The sequence below is a fragment of the Aspergillus vadensis genome (assembly GCF_003184925.1).
Source record: "Aspergillus vadensis CBS 113365 unplaced genomic scaffold BO88scaffold_1, whole genome shotgun sequence".
NCBI lineage: Eukaryota > Fungi > Ascomycota > Eurotiomycetes > Eurotiales > Aspergillaceae > Aspergillus > Aspergillus vadensis.
In genome coordinates this window covers 1,258,387-1,286,343 of record NW_020292039.1, presented here as the reverse complement: position 1 = coordinate 1,286,343, position 27,957 = coordinate 1,258,387, and the positions used below count along the sequence as shown (strand labels likewise).

General features: G+C 51.0%; 10 protein-coding genes across 10 annotated transcripts; 5 read left to right on the top strand and 5 right to left on the bottom strand.

Moving 5' to 3' along the window:
- Positions 1-71: 71 nt before the first annotated feature.
- On the bottom strand, positions 72-1,261 carry BO88DRAFT_400149 (complex I NDUFA5 subunit family protein). Its single transcript, XM_025705492.1, has 3 exons — positions 486-1,261; positions 319-423; positions 72-260 (listed from the first exon to the last, which is right to left on the bottom strand). Exons 1-3 carry the CDS (start codon positions 1,025-1,027, stop codon positions 194-196), a joined length of 714 nt encoding a protein of 237 aa, XP_025568265.1. The 5' UTR covers positions 1,028-1,261; the 3' UTR covers positions 72-193.
- BO88DRAFT_439936 (putative disulfide isomerase) lies at positions 1,248-4,262 on the top strand. Its single transcript, XM_025709743.1, has 4 exons — positions 1,248-1,804; positions 1,866-1,947; positions 2,017-3,543; positions 3,606-4,262. The coding sequence occupies exons 1-4, from the start codon at positions 1,584-1,586 to the stop codon at positions 3,966-3,968; spliced, it is 2,193 nt and encodes a 730-aa protein (XP_025568264.1). The 5' UTR covers positions 1,248-1,583; the 3' UTR covers positions 3,969-4,262.
- A 491-nt stretch (positions 4,263-4,753) lies between these two features.
- Positions 4,754-5,372, bottom strand: BO88DRAFT_14149 (uncharacterized protein). The gene is made up of 2 exons (XM_025701450.1): positions 5,179-5,372; positions 4,754-5,099 (listed from the first exon to the last, which is right to left on the bottom strand). The coding sequence occupies exons 1-2, from the start codon at positions 5,267-5,269 to the stop codon at positions 4,894-4,896; spliced, it is 297 nt and encodes a 98-aa protein (XP_025568263.1). The 5' UTR covers positions 5,270-5,372; the 3' UTR covers positions 4,754-4,893.
- Positions 5,373-6,931: 1,559 nt separating this feature from the next.
- BO88DRAFT_14076 (amino acid permease) lies at positions 6,932-9,132 on the top strand. Its single transcript, XM_025701449.1, has 3 exons — positions 6,932-7,405; positions 7,457-7,568; positions 7,621-9,132. Exons 1-3 carry the CDS (start codon positions 7,150-7,152, stop codon positions 8,945-8,947), a joined length of 1,695 nt encoding a protein of 564 aa, XP_025568262.1. The 5' UTR covers positions 6,932-7,149; the 3' UTR covers positions 8,948-9,132.
- A 369-nt stretch (positions 9,133-9,501) lies between these two features.
- On the top strand, positions 9,502-10,923 carry BO88DRAFT_354796 (uncharacterized protein). Its single transcript, XM_025703683.1, has 2 exons — positions 9,502-9,710; positions 9,779-10,923. The coding sequence occupies exons 1-2, from the start codon at positions 9,534-9,536 to the stop codon at positions 10,727-10,729; spliced, it is 1,128 nt and encodes a 375-aa protein (XP_025568261.1). The 5' UTR covers positions 9,502-9,533; the 3' UTR covers positions 10,730-10,923.
- A 5,211-nt stretch (positions 10,924-16,134) lies between these two features.
- Positions 16,135-17,643, bottom strand: BO88DRAFT_459980 (uncharacterized protein; the record flags this gene model as incomplete). The annotated part of the gene is made up of 7 exons (XM_025711102.1): positions 17,205-17,643; positions 17,092-17,161; positions 16,962-16,993; positions 16,899-16,933; positions 16,484-16,602; positions 16,374-16,444; positions 16,135-16,269 (listed from the first exon to the last, which is right to left on the bottom strand). Exons 1-7 carry the CDS (start codon positions 17,286-17,288, stop codon positions 16,135-16,137), a joined length of 546 nt encoding a protein of 181 aa, XP_025568260.1. The 5' UTR covers positions 17,289-17,643.
- Positions 17,644-19,690: 2,047 nt separating this feature from the next.
- BO88DRAFT_400141 (uncharacterized protein) lies at positions 19,691-20,317 on the bottom strand. The gene has a single exon (XM_025705491.1). It carries the CDS (start codon positions 20,286-20,288, stop codon positions 19,983-19,985), a length of 306 nt encoding a protein of 101 aa, XP_025568259.1. The 5' UTR covers positions 20,289-20,317; the 3' UTR covers positions 19,691-19,982.
- A 136-nt stretch (positions 20,318-20,453) lies between these two features.
- Positions 20,454-22,588, top strand: BO88DRAFT_13871 (C2H2 transcription factor). Its single transcript, XM_025701437.1, has 3 exons — positions 20,454-21,399; positions 21,489-22,253; positions 22,328-22,588. The coding sequence occupies exons 1-3, from the start codon at positions 20,619-20,621 to the stop codon at positions 22,351-22,353; spliced, it is 1,572 nt and encodes a 523-aa protein (XP_025568258.1). The 5' UTR covers positions 20,454-20,618; the 3' UTR covers positions 22,354-22,588.
- A 2,141-nt stretch (positions 22,589-24,729) lies between these two features.
- On the top strand, positions 24,730-25,732 carry BO88DRAFT_13805 (uncharacterized protein). The gene is made up of 2 exons (XM_025701427.1): positions 24,730-25,622; positions 25,705-25,732. Exon 1 carries the CDS (start codon positions 24,925-24,927, stop codon positions 25,531-25,533), a length of 609 nt encoding a protein of 202 aa, XP_025568257.1. The 5' UTR covers positions 24,730-24,924; the 3' UTR covers positions 25,534-25,622; positions 25,705-25,732.
- A 446-nt stretch (positions 25,733-26,178) lies between these two features.
- Positions 26,179-27,902, bottom strand: BO88DRAFT_329382 (MFS transporter; the record flags this gene model as incomplete). The annotated part of the gene is made up of 5 exons (XM_025702598.1): positions 26,179-26,684; positions 26,745-26,847; positions 26,923-27,602; positions 27,664-27,789; positions 27,836-27,902. The coding sequence occupies 5 exons, from the start codon at positions 27,900-27,902 to the stop codon at positions 26,179-26,181; spliced, it is 1,482 nt and encodes a 493-aa protein (XP_025568256.1).
- Positions 27,903-27,957: the final 55 nt, after the last annotated feature.

Here is a 27,957-nt window from a genome sequence, read left to right as displayed (position 1 = left end):
TTTCTTTCTTCAAGGAGACACTTGTAACCAGATAAACGGAATCTATCACCAATTCTATGAAAGTAACCCCATAAAAATGAAATTGGCCTGGCATTGGCATCGAATTTTGTTTCACACAACCATAAGATAATAATTACAAGCAGATGGGGAATCTAGTTTCGGATCCTCCATTCATGAGAAAACCATTCTATGCTTACTCGGTCTTGCGCTCAAAGTAAGACCACTGGCCGGGTCTGGGCTTCTCGGAAAGCTCCTCCCAACTAAGCTAACGTTAGCATCTCTGGCTTCAATCAAAAACTTGTCAATCGGTCAACTTACGCGGAAGTCTTGTACAGCTCGTCAACAACCTTCAACTCGCCCTCGGCAACCTCAATGACCTCCTCAATCAGACCGGCGCCAATCTGTCTCTCAATTTCGGCAATCCTAAGAGAATTGGTCAGCATCTCCACGAAACGGTAGCATAGCTCAAATATTATGTCACATACTGCTCAGCCTCCAGGGCGGGCTCGTTCTCCCACTTCATCTGTGCGGTGTAGAAGTCGGATTCAGCAGTGGGCTTGGTAGAGTCCTCAATGGCCTGGTGCCACCGTGCTTCTTCCTCTGCCGTACGAGCGGGACCCTCGGTAGTAGGTTCGATGCTCTCTCCATCCCATTCCTGACCACGGGGGTTGTCGGTACCGTCGTCACGCTGCCAGGCGGCATATGTACCGTCAGGACGGCGAAGAGAGGCGAAGCGCTCGGGCTCTTCAGCCACGGCCTTCTTCACACGCTCCAACCAAGCATCGAATCCGGGCGGCTTCGTGGACTCGACGATCTGCAGGCGGTGGCGGGTCAATGCTTCGGTAGACTGGCGGTAGACGGAGGACTCGGGGAAGGCCTTCAGCTTGTCCAGGGTGGACTTGTAGAGGAAGATCAAGGTCGGGCGAGGGCTAGGGTGAGTGACGAGGCCGGTCAAGCCGGTAGGAGCGAAAGGCTCCAAGTAGCGAGCCGGCTTCACACCGGCGAGCAACCGGAATGTAGACCTCATTATGACTGGAGGTTGTGTAATTGGGTATAAGGGTCGGGTGGTGACAGACCCAATGGCAGACGATAAGCGGGAATAGCGGCGCTGTCAGTCGTCAAGATACCACACTGGATCGGGATCGATGCGCGAAGGGTTGAGGTCCCGTGTCGGGGCGCGGAGAAACCGTGGCGCCGGGGGGACATTCTCCCTCAGTCTCTCCCTGCGGCTCTCGTGAGCACCTCACTTGGTCGGCTTATCACTTTCTCTTGTAGGAGTGTTCTTCCTGCATTCTTTCTCTCAAAAGAGCCTGCGGATCGCCTCCGCAGTAGTCTCTGAGCCTAGCTCACCTTTTTCTTCTTCTTTTACTCAGCATTTGTCTTGCTGATATCTCTTTCGCCCCCTCCAACAAGGGGTACATTCAAGCGTGTCCCTTAGCGATTCTAGACCGTCGTTAGTTCAATGTGCCACCTGTGACGCCCCGTCCTGACTTCTTCCACTACTCCTTCGACCCCCGAAATTCGAACCGTCCCTCTTTATTCAGTCACACATCTAAGGTCAAAGACCTCACGCTACAGCCAGCATGAGGGTCTCTTTGCTGGCGTGGTCCCTACTCTCTCTCTTCTCGATTCCCGCCTTAGCCGCCCCCTCCGATAATGTCTCCCCCAGCCATCACCTCGTAAAGAGAGGCGACTCCGACGTGAAGTCGGAGGGCCAGTCGACTACCTTCAATGGTATTGAGGTCCCGCCTATGAAGGCTTTGACTCCCGACAACTTCGATGACACGATCAAGGACGGCTACTGGTATGTTGTCTCTTCATTCTACACGTACCGTTGGTCCTCCAGAAAGCTGACAAGAACCTAGGTTCGTCAAGCAATACTCTCCGTCCTGCCCACACTGCCAGAAGATTGCCCCTGCATGGCAGACGCTCTATGAGTTCTACTACGTGAGTTAATCTCTCGCGCATTGAGTCAACATCGCTCCTTACCAGCAGCATCCACTAATGTCCCACTAGACCTCCGATCCTTTGTCCTCGTCGTCTTCCAAGTCATCCAACACCGATTCGCTGAACTCATTCCATGGCTTCTACAACTTTCATTTCGCCGAGATGAACTGTCTCGCGCATGGCGATCTTTGCCGGAAACTCGACGTCAAATACTTCCCCACCTTCGCGCTGTACCACAATGGTGAACTGGTTGAACAGTACACTGGAAAGAAGAGTATGGAGGGGATCAGCGAGTTCGTTGAGGAGAAGCTGGAACAGATCAAGCCTGGTTCGCGGCCTGCCCAGGGTCTCCACCTCCCCAAGCCTGGCGACAAGGGAGTGGATACTCAGGCTCAGCCCGAGGCGCCCGTCGCCAAAGATAAGGATCGTGAGGCGGGCACCAAGGCCGGAGAAAAGCACAACGAGCAGGCTGCACAACTGGCCGAGGAGGAGACACCCGCAGACAAGACGTCCAAGTCCAAGCCTAAGCCCAAGCCGGCCCCAGCAAACCCCCAGGGTATCTCTGTCCCTCTCACCGCGGAGAGCTTTCAGAAGCTGGTCACCACTACTCAGGATCCTTGGTTTATCAAGTTCTACGCACCCTGGTGCCACCATTGTCAAGCATTGGCTCCCAATTGGCGGGAAATGGCAAAGGAGATGCAGGGTGTTCTCAACGTGGGCGAAGTGAACTGCGATGCGGAATCCCGACTTTGCAAAGATGCCCGTGTCAGCGGCTTCCCGACGATGTATTTCTTCCGCGGTGGAGAGAGGGTTGAATATACCGGTCTCCGTGGCCTCGGAGATTTGGTCAGCTACGCCAAGAAGGCTGTTGATGTTGGATCCGGTGTACAGGATGTCGATGCTACCACTTTCAAGGAGTTGGAGGAGAAGGAGGATGTCATCTTCCTGTACTTCTATGACCATGCGACCACCTCGGAAGATTTCGAAGCTCTCGAGCGCCTGACCCTTAGTTTGGTCGGCCATGCCCGGCTTGTCAAGACGAACAGCGCTGCTCTTGCGGAACGGTTTAAGATCTCGACCTGGCCACGCCTCCTTGTGTCCCGCGACGGTCGCCCCAGCTACTACAATGCGCTTGCTCCTAAGGATATGCGGGACTTCCGCCAAATTCTTAATTGGATGCGCACTGTGTGGCTGCCCATTGTTCCTGAGCTCACTGCCTCAAATGCACGGGAGATCATGGATGGCAAGTATGTGGTCCTTGGCATCCTGAGCCGGAAGCACTCGGATGAGTTCCTTCAATCGAAGCGAGAGCTCAAGAATGCCGCCCTTGAGTGGATGGACAAGCAGACGCAGTTGTTCCAGTTGGAGCGTGCTGAGCTGCGTGACGCTAAGCAGCTGCGGATCGAGGAAGCCGAAGACCGTAATGACCAGCGCGCCTTGCGGGCCGCCAAGAACATGCGCATTACTATCCGCGAAGATGACAAGAAGCAAGTCGGTTTCGCTTGGATTGATGGCGATTTCTGGGAACGGTGGCTCAGAACCACATACGGCATCGACGTCGAGAACGGTGAACGCGTGGTCATCAATGACCAGGATGTAAGTGGCTACACCAGAATAGTTAATCATCTGCTAGGACTTGAAGCTAACCTTTTTTCTAGAACCGGCGCTACTGGGATACGTCTTCCAGCGGAGCTTCTATCATGGCTTCCCGGACCTCCATCCTTGAGACCATCCCCTTGGTCATCGCCAACCCACCGAAACTTACGCCCAAGTCCACAGTCGGTACCTTTGAGTCTGTCTTCTTCTTCACTCGGGCTTTCATCAGCGGTCACCCGATCATCTTCTTTATTATCCTGACGCTTTCGGTGGCTGGTGCTACAATTGTAGCCCGGGGAAGGAGTCTTAGACGCGGGGCTCGTGGCGGAATACTCGGGGTTACTGGTAACACCGGTGGCGGTTTCTTCAACCTGGATGGAAAGGAAGGTCTTCTGAACGGTGGATCGACCGGCAAGGTTGATTGATCCCATAAGATGGGCATTGTACAGTTACTTCTTTTTATACCTTTTTCCACGCCCTAATTTCGTGTCTATCTTGGACGTTTACTGGGTTGCTATATGTTTACCAGGATCTCTGGGTTCTTCATATTGATGATTCTATCCTATACTATTGTCTGTTGTTTTGTCCCGAATGGTGTTAGAATATGGCGCTACTGTTGTACACAAATTCCTTTTGAAACTTTCACTGTCTTCTAGTTGGCCATACACAAACAAAAAAGTGTGCATAATAGTCAGGTCTTCTAAATGATCTTTCCAACGGATGCTTTGCTGCAGTAGAGGTTGAATGCTTCGACTCATGCATTTCAATTGTAGACGTAAATGGTGGCATGAGCAGTGGAAATGCGCGGCCTCTGATTTGACCAATCATAATATCACGTGAATGCCAATTGCCGGTCGCTGATTGGTTATCGGAAGCCGCAAGCACTCAACGTCGCGGAGTCTCCCGGTTTTCGTCGACAGCCTCAGACTTCAAGTGCAGCTGCCGTCATCCTTTGCTGGAGCAATTGTCGTTGCCGGACGTGCTTCTTTAGACCCAGTCAATATGGTATGTATTTCTCCAGAGATTCTTCGTGTGGCATTCACCCTACCAGTGTTCTGTCGGGTTCTTTGAGCTTGCCCACTGTTCAACTGCGTCGGGAGCCGTTATCCATATTACTATGATAGCAACTTGAACCCTGTTTGGGCACAAGTGAACCAGTGCTGATCTCGTCTTCTCGCCGATAGGTTTTCTCTCAGACTCTCCGCCGCGCCGCCGCCCAGAGCGCCGGTGCCTACCGCTCCCCTTTCGCTCCCAAGTGAGAACCCCCGATATCCCATCTTCGGTCGACATACGAATACACAAGGTGTCAATGCTGGCTTGGGTTGGGTCAATGAGGCAGGGTCCCTGCTGCTAGCTCTGGGTACTGCGGACTGCGTTTGGCAAGTCTATCCATACTGCTGCCATACCCTGCCTCTGACGAGAATACAAGATCCAGCTAGAGAGGCACCAATCCAGCCGGGACTGCAAGTGGTATATGGAAGCGACATGCTGACTGTGTGGCATAGGTACCACACTCCCCTTCACTTCCACGGCCTTACCACCGGCCTGGCTACCAAGTAGTAAGTTCCCCCTTAGGTTCCAAGACTACCTCTCGTCTTTGGCTTCCTGGCAGGTCAGCTTACACGTTGGGCACATCTAGCGCTACCATTGCTGGCACCTTCGGTGTCGCTGCCGGTACCTTCGCCCTCTTCTTCTTCGGCGAGATCCCCCGTGTTCGCCGCGACATCCTCCAGAAGGTTCCTTTCCTCGATGAGTACTTCGACCGCACGATCGCTCCCGAGGACAACGTAAGTACCTTCCCCTCATACCGCTCCAGTGGCACCAGCAACTAGGGTTAAGAGTTTTGCTAACAATCGTCTAGCCCTTCTAAATTGGTGCCGTATGGGATATGCTTTTCCGACCATCTATAAGAACCCACCCAGTGTGGGTATGCTACCTAGTGGATAGATGGTGAAGAAAAGAGGGTGCTGTACGTGTAGAATAGCGATGAGTTTCTGATAGCACATAGACACTGGCTGCTTCATTCATTTTTTTCAGTAACATTAAGACGCACTGTCTGTCTGTGTCTGCGTCAGACTGCCAATGGCTCTCGAGGAGCACATGCATGCCTTGTAGCCTCAGGCTCTGAACATAACTCCCGCCCCAGATACATTAGGCTTCTTCCTTTATTCCTCCCCCCAACTACAGCGTTGATATTTACGTCTATACATGCACAACTTTGGGCCTATGGACTGAGCTTTACCATTAGCCTCAAGACTTCCGTCACTGGACCAGTCAGGGCTAGTCCTTCTATCTCTGGCGCCGGACTACAGGAACGCATTACAGCACCGTTCGAGTGCTGCGCAGCGCAGTCTCAGGTCGACTATCGCTGATAAACTCCGAATAGTCACAAATTCAGTTCCTCAAGCCACCATGGACCTTCGCGCAAATGTATGAACGATGTGGCTTGAAAGGATTTGGAGGCTGCCATTCGCGAGAACTCACTGGATGAAAGACCAGTAAGGAGACTGGAATCATATGCAAGGTAATAGTGGCCCCCGTGATGTCCATGCAAGTTGTATGCCGGGGCTGATTCATGAGTCTATGCTTCGTCTAGGGACCACCGACTAGCAAGCACTTTGTAAACACACTATAGCTACGATGAGACGCTGATAATGAACGAAATCAACCCCGCTACTCTCATAAAGGCAGGTATAGCCTGCCAAATCAGCAGAGAGCGACTCGTTTAATACCAGCCAATAGTTTCTTACATTGACAGGTCATAAATACAGCCAGCTCCAGATGCTGCCGTCCGTCTTATCATCGACCCGTTTAAACCACATTGATATTCGTTGGATGCTTATCATCCGGCAGTCAAAGCACCCAATAGCCAACCAGTTGCCTCCGATAAGCCCGAGTGGATGGATTCCCCAGCTTCTGGGTCATTGCTTTAGCGTCAAGTTCAAGGGGTTCTCCGAGTTTTGTCTTCGCTCGCGGCGCCTGAAGTTTCCCAGCCAAGTATGGTGCATGCCAAGCTTCAGGTCTCTGACCAGCAAGGAGCTGCATCTATCTCGTCTCATCTTTAGCGAGCCATCCTAGTCGTTCCTGCTGGTTGACTGCAAGTGATGGTCTCCCTTCCGGTTATCCAGTGAGATCGTGACCAACTGCCAAGCGTATCTGCGCTCGATCCCCGCTTCGCTTGCACCCAGCTTCAGAGGTACCTGAGCTCCATAAGGCGTTTATCGTGTTACGCCACCATTCCACCTATCTTACTCAAGGCTTTGGCTATCTGTATTAAGACTTTGCAGGACGGGACATGTCTTGTGCAGATAAGATGGCTGTCTTGATTCTCCGAAAGCCACTCATATATGTACTGGCGCATGACCCTGTCTGTCCCGCAGCCACTCTATGACTTATCTTCTAATCAACTGTATCTTCTATCCTTATATTGCTTGACATTTGTCCGAAAAGAACATATGAAAGTTTGAGTCTGAGCTAGCAACCGCCGCGTCTTTGCGTTGCTTGCTTTTTCTTCCTCCACGTTACTTCCTGCCCCGCCGTTCCCACTCCCCAGCAGCAGCTTACTGTATACACATCACCTCTTTCTATATACATGATTCATCCATAATGTCTGGTACGAGCAGCCATAAGGCTGTCTCCAAGGGAGCAGTGTTCGCGGATGTCGACCATGACCCCGTCACGACCGTTTTGCCTCAGGGCGACGTGCCTTATACCGATCATGCAATGGATGCGGACGAGAGGGTCATTGTGGCCCTGGGGTACAAGCAAGAATTCAAGCGCGAGTTCTCGCTATGGACAACCTTCTGTGTCAGTTTTTCGGTACTAGGATTGCTTCCATCATTTGCAAGCACGATATACTACGGTAGCTGTTCCTGGGTCCATCAACATGATGGGTAGGGCTGACTTCCACAAGGAATGGGCTATGCAGGTACAGCCGGTATGGTCTGGGGCTGGATCATCGCGATGGTTTTCATTCAATGCGTTGCCATGTCCATGGCTGAGCTATGTTCTGCGATGCCCACCAGGTAAGATTCTCTTGAGTTGCCTACTATAGGAGTGTAAGACTGACTTTGACAGTGGTGGCCTTTACTACGCCGCAGCGGTCCTTGCGCCTCCAAAATATGGACCCTTTGCCGCTTGGATCACAGGATGGTCGAACTGGATCGGGCAGATTACCGCCGCACCCTCTGTGGATTACGCGCTTTCTGCAATGATCCTTGCCGCTGCGTCGATGCAGAATCCAGACTATGTCCCCACTAACTGGCAGGTTTATCTCCTGACGGTGCTCGTCCTCATCATCCATACGGCCATCAGCAGCATGCCCACTATATGGGTCGCTCGAGTCAATTCTTGGGGCTCAACATTCAACATCATCGCCCTCGTCATTACCCTCATTGCCATTCCTGCTGGGACTAAGAATGAGCCCAAATTCTCCTCGTCCAAGGACGTCTGGGGCACCATCACCAATCTCACCGACTTTCCCGATGGTGTTGCCGTTCTGATGACTTTTGTCGGAGTCATTTGGACCATGTCTGGCTACGACTCGCCATTCCATCTAAGCGAGGAATGCTCCAATGCCAATGTCGCCTCGCCGCGTGCGATCGTAATGACCTCGGGGGCTGGTGGCTTGCTGGGATGGTTCTTGCAGTTAGTCGTCGCTTACACTGTCACCGACATTGATGCAGTCATAAACTCGGACTTGGGCCAGCCCTGGGCCTCGTACTTGCTCCAGGTTGTGCCACGCAAGACAGCCCTGGCCATATTAGCTCTCACCATCATCAGTGGTTTCTCCATGGGTCAAGGCTGTATGGTGGCTGCCTCACGAGTAACCTACGCCTACGCACGAGATGACTGTTTCCCTCTATCCAAATACTGGAAGATGGTCAACCCGCGCACCCAGACCCCGGTCAATGCGGTAATCCTCAACGGCGTGCTGGGAATTCTCATGTGTCTGTTGGTTCTAGCCGGCGATGTAGCCATCGGGGCGTTGTTCTCTATTGGCGGCATCGCTCAGTTTGTCGCTTTTGCCATTCCCATTGCGATTCGAGTGTTCTTCGTGGGTCACCGGTTCCGTAAAGGTCCGTGGCATCTGGGCCCCTTTGGGCCCTGGATTGGAGGGATGGGTGTGGCGTTCGTGCTGCTCATGGTGCCCGTGTTGTGTCTGCCTAGCGTCACGGGTTCTGATCTGACACCGGATCTGATGAACTGGACGTGTCTGGTTTGGGGAGCGCCAATGCTGGGAGTAACTATCTGGTGGGTTGTGGATGCGCACAAATGGTTCACGGGACCAAAGGTCAATGTGGAGCACGCAATCCACGCTGCGGATGCGGCTGTTATAGACGGCGTGGGAGCAGATGAGGATGTAGTGCAAGAGGATGCGTCGAGCAAGGCATCTGCGAGGTAGATGCCTCACTACACTGTTCAGGTTACGTTCATTCTAATGTTTGGCTACAGTCGTCCACAGACGCCGCATACAGTCTTGTAAATAATTCGGCATTGCGTCAATATACTGCTAAATTAGTATTCCACATCTGGATCTGGTACGATAGCGCATCCCAGTCGATATATTACCCATCATTTCGGTGAAAGACTCCTATAGTAAAGGACATAAGCTTTCCTTGCACTACCACTGGCATGAGTTATTGTTTGTGGTGGAAAGGGAGAAGATCGTTGTTCATCATCAGCAACCAATTCTCTTACTCCACAGCGAGGATCCACCCGCATTTAGGCCACAGAAGCCTCATATAGAATTCAGCCCTATTTATGGGCCCTTTCAGGAAACTAGTTTGGTTTCCGTGAGGATCTCTAGATATCTGCGGTTGTTACCATAGTCTAGACATGTCTGCGAAACAGGGAGCAGGGAAGTGCCGACAACTCTATAAAAGAGCAATATAGCTTCAAGTATTTATACCTCAGTAGTTATATCCCATATCCAACATGGCATCTCGAGACACTCGCTTCTAGCGTACCTAACTGTCATCAGACTCACCATGTCACGCCTCTTACTATTCACATTTCGCAAACTCCTCAACACCTTCATCTATACCGCAAGAAATGATCCACTACTCGCCAACGCCCATGGACTCTTCCAAGAGAGTCCTACCGAACCACCCCAAAATGTGCTAGAATTAACCTTGATCATTCTAGGAATGTCCCTCGACTTCATAGTAAGCAACCCAATCCCAACCCCTCGGAGATGAGCACAACCTAACAAGTACCCCATCACCACATCTAGATCCGCTACATCATCGGCAACCTCATAATGTCCCTCCTCATTCTCGAGACCATCGATAGCAACCCTCCCAACCCCAACAAAGACAGAGACAATGTCGACAACAAGAAATCAAACCCAAAGCCTACCACCACCACCCGCAACCTCCTCCAAACCCTCACCACCCTGCACCACAAAAACGGAGTTACATCCCTCATCAACGGCTTCCATTACACCATCTACTACAATCTGAGATACTTTATAGTAACAGGCATGCTCACATCGCCTATCGCACGCTTCCCTGAACCTCTCGCACACATCGTTGCCTCCGTCGCTCTCGCCGAATTCCATTTCTTCCGGACAGCCGGAGCCATTCTCCCTCCCGCTGAGCAGATGCGCTACGTGCCTCTTGGACTTGACTATCATCGGTGGAATGTACTACTCTTGCCGACGCTGCTTTATGCCATTGCTGAGTCGATCATGATGTATGTGCCGGGACTACTCCTTGCCCCGGTTCGGTTCGATGGTGTGCTGCTGCAGCCGGAGGATTTGACGGATGTTACGTCCCTCGTGAGATCTGATGTTCTTGTCGCGGGTCTTATGCTCGTTGCTCAGGTTCTGGTTTTGTTCCCGGCGTATATTGTGCTTGTTGTGGTGGAGGGGAGCTTGATACCGGGGGATTGTGAGACGTTGATTCCTTTGCCGGAGGAGGTGCAGCAGGATGAGAAGAATGGGGGTGGTGATAATCAGATTGCTTTGTGGAAGGAGGAGGATGAGGATGAGGGGTATCCAAAGCAGCAAGGCAGGCTCGTCAAAGACCCCTTCAGGTTACCGGGACCGTTGCATGTGCTTGATGTGGTGGAGATGATTAGTGTGAGACAGTTGCTGTATTGTTTGGAGTTGCATGGGAAGATGTGTTTGTGTGTGGTGGGGATTGCTGCGGTGGTGCAGTCGGTGGTTTATTTGGTCTCGTAGGGTTGATTCTTCTAGTCCGGGTTGTGTTTGACCTATCTAGTTGATATTGGCGAGTTCTGATGCTGGGTTGCTTTTTGATGCTGGACTCGTGAACGGAACGCTGTCTCTTCCAGATGTGAGGGAGTTCAAGACAAGGCAGTATTATGATCTCGTGAGAGGGCATTGAGGGTACAAAAAGAAGGAGGGTGGTTGAGAGTATAGACAGCTTTATGCATGAAAGATAGAAAAGCAGCAGGGAAATTCTCTTCCTTGACTGCGAATATATGATATATTTTGACCTTCCTAGATATTGGCTATTATTACTGTGGTGACTTATTGGGACTATGCATTGTTCTGCATACAATAAGACTAGACAGATTTTATGGTTTCCCTCTCTCTCTACATTTTTAGTCTCCGTTCATGCCTTGCCATCTATGTATAGCAAGCCAGGGGTACTTTCCTCATAATCAATATATAAATACTAACTGAATCTACTGGTAAACAAGTAGTATCCATAGTTCTTGAACATTAGTGAAAGTATACGTAGTAGTAACGTAGAACTCAGTACCTCTATAAATACCAACCATACCTGCAAGACTTTCTATACCCCACCAATTAGTTTAAAAAACATCAGCAATAGCTAATAAAGATCTCAACTTATATTAAGAGAATGATTAGTTACAGGACTTGAGTGGTAAAGGTATTGCAGAGCTTTCAGTGGAGTACTACCAGTAATGGTGCCGTGAATATACTATGTCGCTACTAGGCCCTAGGAAAGTTAGTACAAAGCACATCAAGAGTAACAGGGATACACTCTAGTCTTTTTTGAGCGAATAATGCAATATACATTTATATTCTCTGAAGAGAGGTCTCAATTGTAGACCATACTACTAGTACTAGTACTACCACCAGTAGTTCAATTGCAGTGTGTAAAATATGAGGGTAAAACCCACTCAACCCAGACATACTATATATAACTACCAACCACACCACCATCCAGTAGAGACAAACCACTCATTATCTTAATCATCTTGACCATATTAATCTACTAGTAACATCACTATACCATTCGAAATCATCTTTCCCAAAACAATCACTCAATCACGGTATCCAAATATTCACCCCCATAGTGTCTATCTAACTAGTCACACCATACTCCGTACATAAAACCATACCACACTTAGCAATAGCACCACTTAACCTAAGTTATACTCCATCAGCAAGCATAATCCCTACTGTACTACCTACTTACCCGATCCACAAACACACATACACGCCAGCCGCGCGACCACAGAACCCCATCCATCCAGCCATCCATCCGTCCATCTCCACTACGCCTCCCCCCCGATCGAACGAATGACTTTCCTTCCCGTCTTTCTCTCTTGCCCTGCAACCTTTGACGCGAGATTTCGCGGGCGGCGGGCCAGAGGGGGAGAGGGTCATTTAAATTTCCTGCAGGTACGCAGGTTGCAGTAGTATGTGTCTTAACTACTGTCGATTTAATATCTATGGAGTCGATGGATGGATGGATGGATGGATGGATAGGTTGTGGGTAGTAGGGCTGGGATGTATCCATTCAGTTTATCTATCTATCTATTTATTTGTATAGTCAAGTCTATGTATCTATTCAATGTGTTTCAAAACTACATGGTGGTTTGGTTCGTTGGTTGGTACCTTTGTTGGTATTTATTTAGGTAGGTAAGTAGGTAGTAGTTGATAGCCCATGATGTTTTATTTTGTTTTTTTTATTATATTAATTATATGTTGTTTTCTATACATAGGCGATGGTCTTCACCGACTTTTACAACTTATTTTTCGAAAGCTACTGTGAAAAGTAGGCAAGTAGTTGCCTATCGTATCGGCAAAATGTTCCCAGTGGTGTGTAAAATTACTGCCGACAAATTTTGTCGAGCATTCTTGGGTCAACTGTCTAGCTAATTCTTCAGGCAGGTTGGCTGGTATGCTCTTCCGTCGGATGTTAACCCGTGTTGGGATGGACTTGCATTGACTATCTGGTGTAGCTTGTAACTTTATCTTTGCTTGAGACCCAAGTCAGCGCCGAGAGAAAAGGAAGAGCACGAGTGGTTAACTCCGTAGTTAGTAGTTAGGTAAATTGAGTAGCGGGCTGAGGTGGGTTTGGGCTGGGGGGGGATTGATTGACAGGGGGAGAAGAAGGAAGAGAGGGGAGGTTGGTGGTGCTTGGCAATGAGTGTCCGTTATTCCGGTGTCCCGCCTGAGGCAGGACCTCCAACTCGCTACTAGTTGGTAAGTGGGTTAGTTGGTTGATTTGCCTGGGGCTGACCCTCTAGTTGCGGTATTATTTTGCTTTTTGCATTATCATTTCTTGTGCCTCGGCAGCCGATGATGATGATGATGATGATGATATTCTTGTTTGCTGCTATTGCTGTTGCTAGCGAGCTAACCTTGGTGGTAATCATATAATGACAGAATTAATGCTATAATAATAATAATCGACATTTAAAGGAAAGATAAAATCAGCTTACCTCTCATTTTTCTACCGTCTCTTCCCTGTCTCAGACCGTGGAAGATACCTATTGGGGAAAGTCACAACAATCCTTTTCCAGCCTAGGAAGAAATTATAATCTGCCATATAGACTAGGCAGATAAACCTGACTGTCTCACAATAAATTCCCAGTCCGCGTGGCTGCTTGTCGGCCTGTCGCCGGTGGCAAAAGTCTTATACACGACAACAGACAAGCGGGACGGACTCGCCTTTCTAGCCCATACGAGGGTGGGAGAGGCCATCGAGTAGATCATGGATACCTCATCTCCAGGTTCTCCCCCTTTCCCCTCAGCGTCCCCTCCTCCTCCTTTCCCTTAGTTCCTCCTCCATGCTCCGTAGTGCGGACATACCCCTGCAGCTTTAGTGAGAGGGGGTTCGTCGTTTATCTGATCACGCCTCAGGCAGCCACATACTCTATCTGAAATGAAAGTTGTATGGTGGCTCCGGTGACGGCGTTACGCTCAACGAACTCTAATCCTACTAATCAGGCCATTCTCACCGTAGCCACCCGGATTGCACTCCGGCTGCCCTGGTAGCATTTGATACGGTTGAACATATCACACTCGCCGGATCATACATGCGCGTCAAACCAGTCGGAAACATTCATGACGCGGCCCTGGTAGATACATCCCGTATCCCAAGGATCCGCTATCGTATCATTAAGAGATTCAACACTCAACAGGGACCATGCGGTTTGGCTGCCATGGCCCATAGTCGGATCCAAGACCATGGTTCGATGGCTACCCTCGGATCGACGACCAGTGTCAGTGCCGCCCATGTCCGACTGGGTACATTGCTCGATCGAACGAGTCCTCCCCCCCCCCCCCCAGTTATGCATGACCCTAGTCCGGGTGGCTGGCGAATAGATAGAGCAACTGTTGCAAGCGCCAACGATGCCCGTCAAGTGTGGGAAAGCCTGTAGCTGCAATAACATCCCAATTAACTAATTACTAGCTGCGCTTACACTCCTGCCAACTCGGGCAGTAGTATCTAGCTTGTGATCTTGTACGTTGATAGCCATTGTCCTGTGTGGTCCCAATTTTTAGACATAAGCGAGCCGGTGTAGGATGTCTCGAAGGATGTGTAGTATCTACCCAGCCACCTACTGGGTAACTAGAGATGTATCTGATCGATTAGGAAAAAGTAATGATGGCGGCGGCAGCAGAAGCGACAGCACTCCGGGCGGAAGAGCGGGAGAGAGGACGAGCGGGCTGGCTGGCTGACTCGCAGCGTCAGGCACATGACCATGATTACCTCACCCATGCGATCCAGATCAAGCGCTAACTGCTCTGTACACTCCCAGTCAGAGTAAGTTACTTTGTGACTAACTCAAACAGGCGAGCGAAGAGGGGAAAGCCTAAGCAGCTCAGGCTCAGGCCACACAGCACACAATACACACACCGAACAACAACCAACAAAATGTGCATCGCAAGAGCGTCCGGTCCGCTTGGCATCAAGTGGAATGAGGTGAGTGGCGTTCTCGCCTCGCTCAACATTTTCGCTGTGATTGGATCGCACGCGAGGTCTGAAACTGAGCCGATCCAGACTTGACCTTCGGCATTACTCCGGCCATGCCCGGAAAAACCACCCTGGCAGGGTAAAAGTGCCGAGGAAGTATCCGGCCGACTCTGAGTGTCCCGGATTCGGCGGGAGGATCTGCATGCGGTCGTTTTGAGTTCTTTTCTGCTCTGTAGGACCCGTAGGGATGCTTTTTCGTCGAGGGGCTAAGGAATTTAGCGCTGCTGAACTAGTCCACGTACGGAGTTTAGTGGCATTATATCACTATTATGTTATTATCACGGCGCCTGTTGGTTTTCATTGTTCAGAGATTGGACTCGGACCAGCCACGCTGCGCGCTTGTGTCTGCTTATCCCTGCCACGTAGATAGTACGGAGTACACGGTAGAGATTTTATCGATCTGTTGTGGTGAATGTACTTTCGGGCCTGCACACAGTCCTTTTGTTGAGGGCGGCGGTGTCCATAGGATCTATATATGGAACTCGACGCAATTTGATGTAGGTACGTGTCGGTACGAAGTAATCGACATCACATATACTAGGCGCTTGGCTACTATTGCAGCCGGGTAGAACTCCGTACCCAGTAGTCGTGAATACCAAGCCCGGATAGTCCTTTCGTGCCTGACACAGTATGGTGGGCGGAGAATGGCGGACAGCATTATGCCTACCTACTGTGTACTCCGTGGTCCAACTAGTCCGCAAGTGTCTCACAAGCGAGGCCAAGCTTTAGGACGATAGCAGACTGGCGGCGATCGGTCGGACAATTTCTCGTTGAGCCATGCCGTTAAGCACCTGGTTTAACCTCTGGCTATGCGCTGCCTAAGGACCAACAGCGTCTAGTGCGCCTTCTCTCGTACGACAGCCAGTGTGTGGACTGGGTCTTCTCGAGATCTCCCACACCGCCTTGCTTGGTGTCTCCGTAGAAGTTTCCATGAGCGGGCCATCGGCTTCGTTGGTGGAGTCCGGCGGCCGTGATCGGACCGCCACATTGGGCGAGGTGCAGGGTAGTACCGGGAGGCTACCACTGGATGCATCATGTTGGTCTTACCGTGTCCGGGAAGGCGTCTCGCAGTGGTGCTGACCGGCGTGAGAACTGCGGGCGCCTGTTCCTTGGAACGCCAGCGTAAGTGGCAAGTCGGGCGAGATGTTGCAGAACCATCATCCACCGGCTTAAGAGCAAGCGCTAGTCTAGCCGATTATTATGTGTGGTTGAGCGATATATCCGATCGCTAAGGCGAGGATGGGGACCGACAAGTCCTAACAACATGACAGACAAATGATGAGTTTAGTATGGGGAGATACCAGGTTAGCTGTGCGAGTTCCATCCAGCCGAGCGCAGATTGCAAGATTACTTAGTTTTCGTTCCGCACACATTAGTAATGATATTACCGGGTTGGTAAGAAAGTCTGTAAGTATTGGATGGTACGGGGGGTGTATGACGGCATGTTTCCTTCACGCTCCCGTAGTGCTCCGTGGCCACGAGCGCGAGGCCTCATCCGAATGTGGTTAATGTTATTCCTCTTGGGAAAGAAAGAAGGCAAAATAGGCTTCCGCATTTGCAAGCTGACGGAACTCTCCTCCGCGCAAATCCGCCATGCATTGCCAATTTCGCTTCTCACAGTACGACTCCATACTGGACTGCGTACTGCAGTAAGCCTCTTCTGAGTTTATGAATCGCTGCATGCTGTGTGACCCCTGCCGGGTGGTCAGATCAGATAGCTCCGGATATAATACGGAGAAGCAAGTGCAGCGATTCCACTCGCCCGCCTAAACCAGAGGTCAAGGTCCACAATCGAAGCGGGAGAAGCTCCCAGCGAAAATCTCCTGGTGGAGAACAGCCGCAGTCTTGAAGTCTAAAAGAGGGACCCATCATGATGAAGAATCGTTGATCTGAGGAATGATTTTGTAGATTAACAGCCATAGAAACTGAATCGTCCTGTTTGCTGCTCTGGTGTCCCCTTCCGGAACTCGAGATTGAACGCCAGCAGCGATTGCAGGAATGAGTTGATTATGATCCATCATACCTCCGGTCGGAAGTGGCAAGGATACGCAGCGCCGAACCACGGGTTACGCCTGGAAAATGTGGTATTACTCGGCCCTCCGAAATCACAATTTCCAAGGCGTAATCAAGCTGTTAGGGGTGGCACACTGGCATGGATGGAACAAGGTGCGTGGCCTCCTCGACTTGCCAATTGGCCGGATTTCCTGCCACTCCCCGAAACGCAAAAGTACCACGCTTGCGGCCTGCAGTCTAGAAGCTCCATGCAGCCGGTATATACCTGAGGCGTTCAATCAATGGTCGGAGCCCTGTCGGTGGTGTGTGTCTTTGCGCTGAACATCACTTGTCCTTAGGCGTGGGATTTTCATTGCCAGGAGACTTGGAGGGTAGCCTGAGTGATTTGAACGCCGAACCTGTAATCTCAGGATGTCTCAGGAGGCACACACACTCACATACCCTGCTTCGAGAGCCCGTCCAGCACAGCTTACGCAAGTCCGAAACCGAAATAATACCTAGTTCGCAAAAGTAAACCGAGCGCATGATATGAGTAATAGATGCAGGCTCAGCCGTTGAGTCGTTGCTTGTGACACCACCGTTAGACTAACTCCTGTCACTTCTGAATAGAGACCGTAGGAAGTGATTAATAGACAAAGATACAAAGCAATGGGTAGCATAGTGCTATGACTGCATGGGACTTGTAGCCCGCGGCAAGAGACATTTAAATTGTGAACCACTATCAACTCTAAGAAGAAATGTACCTGACTGCTGCGGACAAGCCGCAGTTGATATAAATACCGGTGATGGGGAAGTGCAGGATGGAAGGCCCCATAAGGATCCCCATCGGATGTCACACATTATGGAGTATTGATGGAGTATATACTTCTAAAATCGAGATTGACAGCCGTGGAGTAGAGTGGGCAACTCTACCATTGTTCCCAGCCGTGAAGCTCAGGTCCAAGCCAGGATGCCACTCCACTTCGAACAAAGATATCGCGTTGATAAGGTTTCCTGCCCCTACCTAACTCATGTGGGATTGTGGATGTGCCATGAGGACTGAGCGCCCCAAGGAGCCAATATCGAGCAAGCGGGCCTGTCAACTGCGGAGAAGGGATGCAGAACTCCATCCGCCTCATGACATCAAGCATACTACAAAGTAGAAGACCCCTTCTGTCTTCATAACGATGAGAGATGCTAAAGTTCGTCGAGAATACTCTGCTGCACCCAGGCCAGTATGATGCCTCGGTGATTTGTCCAAGCTCAAAAGGGCAGTCGAACGCGACCGGACGGAGCACTGCCTGCCCACTAACTAATTCCAACTAGTAGTTCGAGTATGTACTAAAACAGGGACGTTACTTACTGCTTTGTTCTGGCGGTAGGCATGCATCTATGAAGTATGTAACTACAGGGATTCTTACGAGATTCACTAAGCTTTCGAGACCAAAGCTCCGGCTTTACGCTTTGTCGGAAGCTCAATCTTACGGCGGGCATGCAGTCTTAGACCTCCCGCCCCTCCATGACTTCCCACCCCCTCATCACCAGGAGAATTGATTTGCTATGTTGCTGCTGTATCTACATAGTACCTGCTACTTTTCTTTGATCCTTCCACCCGGTCTGGTGCCTTGGTAGTCCTCTTGAGCCTTGAAGTTCGGCCCTTGCCCTTCTTCTCCCGGGGGTGTTCAAAACCAACAGGCGTAAAATTACGGTCTTCGTTGCGATGGGTGTAACGATCGAGACGCGGACATCGAACTGTCCGACTCCGTTCTAGATAGTTCAGAATATTCCTTCCTCGACCATAGTATTCTCATGACTACGTAGGCAAATAAAATAGAATTAACTCTTCGTTATGCTTGACGCTTGGCCTAGAACAGTTCATGCGTTTCTCCGCTTGCGTCCGCGCAGTGTCAGGTGCGATGTGATTGGTAGGCTTTAGGGCCGGTAACAACAAGTTCCTGCCAGGTATCTTTCCCGTGGCTGTCCGCGGCGAGGATACGATCGAGTACATCGGGGGTCTGTCTTTCGGTACACGCCCGATGTGTCTCCCATCCAAACCAATCTGTGACACAGAGGAAGCCTGACCAAGAAATCCGAATAATTAAAATACATTATGCGATGGACGAATTAGCCAACCAGCATCGTCGATCGAAATAGCGCCTTCAACAATTTTCCCCTGCTTGCCGCTGGTGCCAACCAAAATCGACTTGTGCTCTGCTGAGGGTTTTCCTTACCCTTCCGGTGTCTACATTTCGGAAAAGACTCTGATTGTTGAGCCGATCTTGCCGTCTCTTGGGCGGCAGAAAGTTTACAGAACCGTTCCTCTTCTCGTGGTTTAGAATTCCCAGTGCCAAAGGCACTGCTGAAGTCTACCGAAGCACGCAGATCTTGGTTAACGTTTTCAACATCGTTGTACCCAAAAGGTAAAGCGACCAGGAGGAAACACAAAAGTAGGATAGTTTAGTTTGCAGAGAAAATGCAGACCTTGTTCGGCTCTTGACTGGGTTTCGGAAACCGGACGAGGCACGAATCAGGTCAACGGCAACCAGTAACTGTCCCAAACGTTGGGTGCTGACTGAGTAGAAAACGATGCTAATAAAATCATAAAAATAACTAATATTTTCCGTTATAATTTTTTTTTTAATAGCATTTTCCCTTTTTTTTCCATATTTTCTTTTTTTTACTCACATTTTTTTTTCCTCTTCATCCTTTACGGTTGTCGCCTCCCAGAGTTACGATCGTCACCGCCAATCCCCAGTTAACCTTCAATTAGTCGTGATTTCTTTCCCTCTTCCACTTTTTTCCTTCTTTGCCTTTAGTAGTAGGTTAGTGTGTCAGTTTTCGCTCTTCCGATACTGACGATATTTTTTTTTTTTTTTCCCCTAACATTTTTTTTTTCCCTCCTTCACCCACTTAACTTTGTGCCGCCGCCGCCGTTCGTCGCCCCCCCTTCCACCCCCCCTCCTCCTCCCTCCATTCCCGTGACTACCCTAGGGACGGCTACCTTGGGTGTTCCCTCTTGGAACAAAATTTCCTAAGCTTTTTCTATTTTATTCTATTTTATTTTATCATTCTTTTTCGTTTTCTTTTTTTGCCCTCTTGTTCTACCCTCCCCCCCTTACTTTTCACTCTTCCTTCGCCCTGTCTCCGCATCTATACGCGTTGTCCCTGGCAGTTGTGATCTTCCCATCAGAGTCATCCTGGTCAATTTCGCGCGCATTGTTGACGCGAAGCAAAAATTGGCTAGCGAAATTTCCCTCTAGCACTGCTGATTGTGTTAGACCCACTTACACGCCGCCTCCCTGGTGGATCAGAACCATTGACTGTTTTGACAACGTGCGGATAGTGAGAAGTTCCCACACAACTCGAGTTTCTGGTGGGTGACCGTGGGGAATTCAGATTAAGCATCTCGACCTCTTTCCTGACCTCTTTTCTGCAGTGGAGTCGGACTTGATCCTGCACGTCTATCGTCGACCTTGAGGATCCTTGAGCGTCGATTTGCTTATCGAACCTACCTCTTCCGCGAATCTCATCGTCAATTCTCCGCATCAGGTGGGAGGATTGTTCATTTGTCGGAACAAGCAAAGGAAAAAAAAAAGGAACCAGAAGTCACAATCGAAGAGAAGCGAGCACACAACTCCGGACTGGAGAATTTTGCGAGCGAAACGCGATCAGGATTTGAACAAGGTGGCATTGGCAGTCTTTTCGCATCCACGGAGCACTGCCTTGGTCGCAAGACACATCCTACGAAAAGGTTTTCTCGCCCTGCGATCAATGATCGAGATATCGTGAAATCTTCTTTCGCCAGTTCCTTACCCCAATTCTCTTCTCCTCCCTCCTTCCCCTCCTTCCGTGTTTGAAAGCCTCTCCGCGTTCAAGATGGATCCCAGATCTCATCCTTCACGGCCCCCATCCACCAGCCTACCCCAGGGCTCCACGCCTTTGTCCTCGACACCCATCTCGAGCATGCCCATGCCTCAGTACACCATGCAGCCTCAATACCCTGTGTCCCAGCCGCATACTCTCCCCCCGCTGCAGCCTCATCACAGTCAATCCCCTGCCCCTCACTCCTACATGGGCCAGCCGTACCGGCCGGATCTGTCGAGGTATCCCGCATCTACTCACGATGTCTACGCGTCTTCCGCGGCTCCTATCATGCCTCACACCACCGTGGGTAGTCTGCCTCCCTCGTCGTTCCTGTCCCATCCCAATCCGCAGGCTCAACCCCAGCCGTCGCAAGCCTACCCTCCGCCTCATAGCGTGCTGCCTCCCGCGTCCAGCGCGCAGACCTATCCCCAGCCGATTGCGCCGGCGCCTCCGCGTGATCGTCGCTCGGACTTCTCCGGTCTTCCGTCTGGTGCCTTCAGCTACTCCGATAACAAGGGATCGCCTTGGATGAACCCCGACCCTGTTGCAGGTGCAAATGGTGCTCCCCCGTATGCTGCGAAGGAACCACCCAGGACACAGGTTGTTGGGTCGCAGGGCCGCCGCGGAATTCTGCCGAGCGTTCCGGGACGCGCGACTCCCGTCACGAACGGTGTCAATGGTACCGCGAAGAACACTACTATTCCGGCCAAGGATGCGGATGGAAAGTTCCCTTGTCCGCACTGTAACAAGACCTATCTTCATGCGAAGCATCTGAAGCGCCATTTGCTCAGACGTGAGTGCCCCTCTTTCCATTTAAATGATATGATAGCGCATGGCGGGGATCGAATTGTTCCGATGACTAATCTATGTTTTTACCGGTAGACACTGGAGACCGTCCGTACATGTGTGTGCTCTGCAAGGATACCTTCTCTCGCAGTGATATTCTCAAGCGCCACTTCCAGAAGTGCTCGTTGCGACGCGGTAACCCTACTGGGGCGACTCACCTGTCGCACCCTCAGGCACACTTGAAGCGGTCTCAAGCTGCGCAAAACGCCGTTAAACCCGTTCAGGATGAAGTCAATACGACCGTCCCGCATCCCAACGGTATGCCGGGTGCTACGTATGGCGAGGCGCCCGTGAACGGCAATGGCATGGCTCCCGGTCGCCCCGGATTCCCGGAGCAGCAGCCTTTGGGATTCTCCATGCCTTCCGTCAATGGGATGAACCGCGGTCAGCCCGAAGACGCGTTCCCCGGCGGACAGCCTCACCAGCGTGGACCTTGGCTTGCTGCTCCCAAGCAGAACCCATACATGGTGCAGCCTGGCGCAGACGCAAATGGCCAGCAGCTGAATGTTGATCGTCCTCCTATTGAGCAGGTAAAGCCCCCGGTTGTTCAAGACCCTAAACGTCCTGTCATGCCTGGACCTCCCAATCACGCTGGCGAAATTGACTGGACTTCGATGTTTCAGCCCGGAGCGTCCGACGGTTACATCAATCCCGTCTTCCCCCAGACCATGGCGTCCGGCCAGGAGCCTATCCACGCTCACGTCGATACCGAACGCAAGTTTTACCCCACCACCACCGCTGGTCCCCAGGAGGGTGGGATGAACGGTCTCTACCTGGCTTCGACCACGTTGAGTGGCGACGGTAAGTGAAGGAGTCCCGGAACTCAATTCCTGCCCCTGCGTATGAATGACGGCATGCTAATCCCCGAATCCCAGGTACCGTCCAGCCTGCTAGGCAATAGTGGTGACTTGGAAGTGGATGTCTTGAGCTGACCACGTTGAGCTTGACGTGTATAACGTTAAGGGAGACGGAGCACTACGGCCATAACGAACGGTTACAAAGTTGTCTTACTAACTGGGTTACGTTGTCAAACGATGTTATGCATCAGTCTAGCGATGTCTTGCAATGCTAGGCATTTGTCTGGGAGTATTTATGAGGACGCTTCTCCGATCAAGCTGATGATGCTCTTATACAAGGGTTTACATGCTTTGCGGTTTGGCGCCTTATTAGTCTCCTGGATCATGCGCATGAATCCAGCCTGGAAAGCGACATGAATGATTATCGAGGGTCATCCCTATAAAAGAAAAAAAATATGACGGAAAATGGAAGGGAAGAAAAAAAATACAGATAGAAAAAAGCTCGTTTCGGCCACCGACTCCGCGCAGCGCGCCGCAGCGTTGGTCTAGATTACAGCATCCGGATTACTCATTGTTATGAAAACGTCTTCTTTTGTCCTACTGGGTTATCTGGTCGTCCATTGTTTATTTGAAAAATCTTGTGAGCATTTTCTACGGCGAGTGCAGATTTGCGGTGATTCTGGACCTGTTTTGTTTTGTTTCCATCCATTATGAGTGGGTTGATGGGATGGTGTGTGTGGTTTTTTAACTGGCGTCCAATCATAGACTTGGGCATGTGTTTGATTTTTGTTGCGTCAAGGGCTCTCTCATCTTCAACGAGTCATCAAAAGATTTCTTGCGGGGAAGGCTTCCGTCCACTCTTCGTTCCGCGTTGCATGTTCCCTTTTCCTGTTTAAATTTGAGCTGCACGGAGGGTTGAGTGTGTTCGGGATTTGTTTGCATAACCGTCACGGCCGTTTCCTATCCGCATGTTGTCTTCCAGTCGACCATGTAAGTACATACTGTGTGTCCGATGGAGGGCATACGAGGTCGAGCTAGGATGAAAGGTGTTGCGTCGTCTTGTGTTTACCATATGCCTCCTGCGTTCCTATCCAATGTGTTTTTGTGTCAGTGTGCTTCGGTTTCCTTTCGTGTCTCATGCTTTATTCTTTATTCTGTTTCTTTTCATCTCTTTCATTTGTGACCGAAAAAGGTAGCATGGTGCTTTTCGACTGCCCGATTTCCTACATTTTCGCGGCTGGGTTGCCTGCAGATCCTGGCCGCAGTCAGGGACACTCCTGCTGTGTTGGAGCTTGTTTCATTCTTTTTTTGTTACTCCGGACGGCGGTTGGTTGATCTGCCTGGATGCACACCCCTGGTCAGCCCCCAGATGTTCCATACGTCGGTTATGTACTTGTTCTATCCATGATGCCGCATGCATTTTCTTCTTGTATCTGGTCCTGGAGTCTGGAGGCCAGGGAGGCCGATTGAAACCCCCCTGCATCAGGCCTGGTGGAAGTCGTCACTTATGGGAAGCCACGGGAATCCAAAAGCTAGAATATAGACAGCCAGTGATTCGGAGTTGAACGAGAAATAATAAGGGCCATATTTACATGACTTACAATCAAACTGGGTGGGGGTGTAGTAGAGAAATAGCGGAGAGTCCTACAAAGTAAGCTAGTTACTACAGTAGTTACCTTAGTACGTTGCTCTGTACTAAGTAGCTAATAAGAGAGAGCCTCACGGGATCGGAAGGGGACAGGCCATGTGAACACCCCGTGACTGCCTAGAACTTGACTTTCCCGACCGAACAAGCCAACCTTTGGTCCGGGGCGGAGATGTCTGGAGAAGATCCCGGGATTTCCCTACGGTGAGCGCTGGATGGTTAGTGCGATCGGGTACTCTTGTTGCAGGTGATGTGATTCTTGTTTTTTTGGTTTCGCATGTGCCCAAGTGTAGTAGGCCGATATTTTACTTGCGGGAAAAAGAGAGAGAGTGGGGGATAGATTGATAGAGAGAGAAAAAGACATGGTGTACGTATTCAACAACTAGGTAAGAGATACACTGCTTAGTTCACATTCCAAGTGATGAGTGATTATTTCATTCCCTCCTAATCCTACCAGTAGATATAATTAACTAAATGATAGTAATTAATAGACGTCACCGCCGAGGGGCTCCCCCGGATTGATATCCACCCCCGCTGATTGGCCGCCGCCCACGGGACTCCCCGGAGGTCCTCCAGTTTCAACTTCTGAATCTCGTCCTCCACCGTTTCTCTCGTCATCGTCCACCACCTCCTCCTCCATCCTTCTGGCTCCGATCGTCCGTCCCCTCCTGCAGTCTCCTTCTTGCCCTGTCTGTGCTCGTGTACTCGTGTACTCTTGTACTCAGTCGCTCTCCTCCATCCACACTCTCCTCTCAGACCCCCGTCTAGATCTCGTCTACTCCGCAACTCCGCGGCTACTATCGCCCCGATCTCGACCGACGACCACCGACACTAACTCTATATACAAGACGCACAATCCCCTCACCTCACCACTTCTCACAACCAGCAATCCATACTTCCTACACCAAGATTAGCAAACACACCTGCGACCGACTACAGGCCCTAGTCCTATCCGACTAGCGTACCCCTGTCAGTCCAAATCTACTCCCTCCATCTCCATCTTATCACCGTGGCTCCCCCCCTCGCCACCATGTCCACCAACCGGCCATTCCTGGCCAACTTTCTAGCGGCCTTTCGCGCCCAGTCCACATACAAAGCCTCAGCAGCAGGTTCACAATCCGCGACCGCTGGCCCATCCTCCTCTCTCTCCTCCACCCAAATCTCCCAAGGCGCACGAGCCATAGCCACCAAGGCCAGCAGCGGCAACACCGCCGCTTCCTCATCAGATGCCTCTCCATCCACCACCACTCATCATTACCACCATCATTCCACCACAAGCGCTTCATCCTCCTCCCACTCCCGTCCTCACTCGCACCAGCGATCTCCATTGAACCAGCCCGAATCTTCCCCAGCATCCCCGGCCCCACCTCAGACCCAGCAGGTCGCTTCTTCTCCACCCACCCCGGCCGCGTCAAACCCCATCCCGATCACAAACAGCCAAGGCCGCCAGCGTCGCGGTAGCGACAGCTCCAGTGGCTCGGGAGGGTTCCGCGATGCGCTGGGTCCGGAGAAGTGGTATATCGGAGGTCGAACGCCTGGCGGGGAGGAGCGGTTCTACCGTTTAGGGATGGTGACGAAGGGCGGAGGTCGGCTCGGTGGGAGCGGTAGAGTGGGAAGCATTGATCAGCTAAGTCTGTGATTGATTGATTGATTTATTTACTGATTCATGGTGTTTGGGGATATAAGCGTTATGGTGGAGTTTCTTTCCTTTCTCTTATTACAATTTAACCCTCTATGATTAGGGGTTATTGGCGTCCAAGTAGGGCATTGGATGGCGTTATAATTTCTTCCTCTCTTTCCTTTCTCTTTTCCCCCTTCCAGTGAATGGAATGCAGACAAAAAACGTACCGCTTCTAACTTTCTTCGGGTTTTCGATTCTCTTATTATATGATTGATCCATTCCATTCTGGTGTTGATATGGATTCTTTCTTTCCCCGCTCCACTATGCTACGCTATGCTCTGCTACGCTACATCCACACCGGTGTGTATCTGGATTGAGTTTGAACTGTACATGAAGACAATCCTTGTGCTGTGTGATGGTCGTCTTATCTCTTTCGATAAAAGGTGCAGTTGGTATGATTTGAGAGAAGATGGATGGAGGGATGGAATGGATGGATGTTAGATCTGATCTGAAATACGAATGTATCAATCAGCTTATGACCGACCTAGTTAATTAGGTTCTACTCTTAAAAGCAAACTTCCAGTTTTACACTCATTCTCGAAATTACAAATTCCAATTCAATCTATCATTCTAGTCACTACTTCACCTACCTACCTTACCTACCTACTCAATCACATCCCCAGCAAGCAACCTCTCCCTCTCCCCACCATCCCCATCCCCATCCCCATCCCCAAACCTACCACCACAACAAGCATCCCCCCTCAACCCAACCCCCACCACCACCCCCGTCACTGCACAAACCACGCCTAACCCCACAACCACAACCCCCCACCCAAACCTCCCCTCCACGAACCCAGCCAACGGCCCCAAACTCAGTCCTAAGAACTGCGCCATCGTCTGAATCCCAAACGCCTGGGCGACTGCACCCCTGGGCCCAAAAATCCCGGGCTGTCGGCGCTCCATGGTATCCAATACACGCTGGGTTTCAAGGTACAGGGCGGGGGTGGCGATGTTGACGAGGAGGCCGGTCAAGGTGAGGTTTATCATTAGGAGGGTGATGTGGGTGCTTGTGGGGTTGGTGGAGAGCGCGAGCATGCTGAGTGGGATGGGGAGGAGGAGGAAGGTCGTTGTTGCGATGGGGTGTGGGGTTATGGTGTCGGTTATTTTTCCTGAAGATTTTCTATTAGTTGGGTTGAACTAGGTGTATTTGAAGGAGGAGGGGGGTGTACCGAAGTAGGGCTCGAAGAGAGCGGTCATGGATGAGGGGAGGAAGGTTAGGCCCGCGCCTAGGGGCGTCCAGTTGAAGTGGGATTCGACGAAGATGGGGATTGTCTGTTATTTAGTGGGTGGGTGGGTTGTTAGTTTATGGTAGATTGGAGGTTGGGGGGAAGGTAGGGAAGGACGTACGGCGTCAAAGGCTGCGTATATCATGCCGTGGACGAGGAGACCCCAGGATGATATGAGGATGCGGGGCTGTTGGATTAGGAGTAGGAGGGTGGGTTTGCGGGAATGTTTGGGTATGATGGTTGCTTCGTTGTCTGTGGTTTCAGGTTGAGGTGTGCTTGATTCAGAGGGACTGTCGTGGTTGTTGGTTTCTTCATCGTCGGCGTCATCATCTTGCGATAAAGCCATCCACCGCTTCGCGACCCTCTTTTCGATCACTGCAAACCGCATCACCAGGTCTAATCCTACAATGGCAAACGCCATGGCGAATACCGGCTGATACCCTGCTACTCTATACACCAGACCCCCCAGTAACGGCCCTAATAGGAACCCTAGGGTAACCGCTGACCCTAGGTATCCGACAGTCTGGCCGAGGTTCTCGAACGGGACGGAGTCGGTGAGGAGGGCGAGTCCAGCGACGACGACCATTGCGGTGGCGCTGCCTTGTAGGAGGCGTGCGATGACGAAGAAGCCGATGGTGCGTGCGAGACAGAGGATGAGCATAGATGCGCCGAGCAGAATGAGGCCGAAAAGGTAGGGGAGTTTGCGCGTGGGTGCGACATCGATCAAGTATCCGAAGATCGGGCAGCAGATGAATGCAACGGTGGCTTCGCAGATGAGGAGAATGCTGACCCAGCGTTCGCCTGGTTTTGTATCAGATGGTATAGAGAAGGGTGGTTGTGGTGGTGGTGGTGGTGGACGTACGGTCTTCATAGGGTATTTTCGCGCGGTCGACTAAGGCTGTTGGCATGACGGGGACGATCTGGAGAGTTAACTGGCGATATAGATGTGAGTATGGATGATGCTCACCATGGCATAGAGGAAGTAGTCCTGCCGGCGTCAGCTATTGTGTCTCTGGTGTAGGACATCTGCATACCGTAAACGAAGAGGTCCAGACTGTCGCGATGATGAAGGCTGTGGAGGAACGGTACTTGAGAAGCCATGGCGGGCGCTCTCTGCCTTCACTTGTAAACCACATGATATTCTCAGGATCGTCGA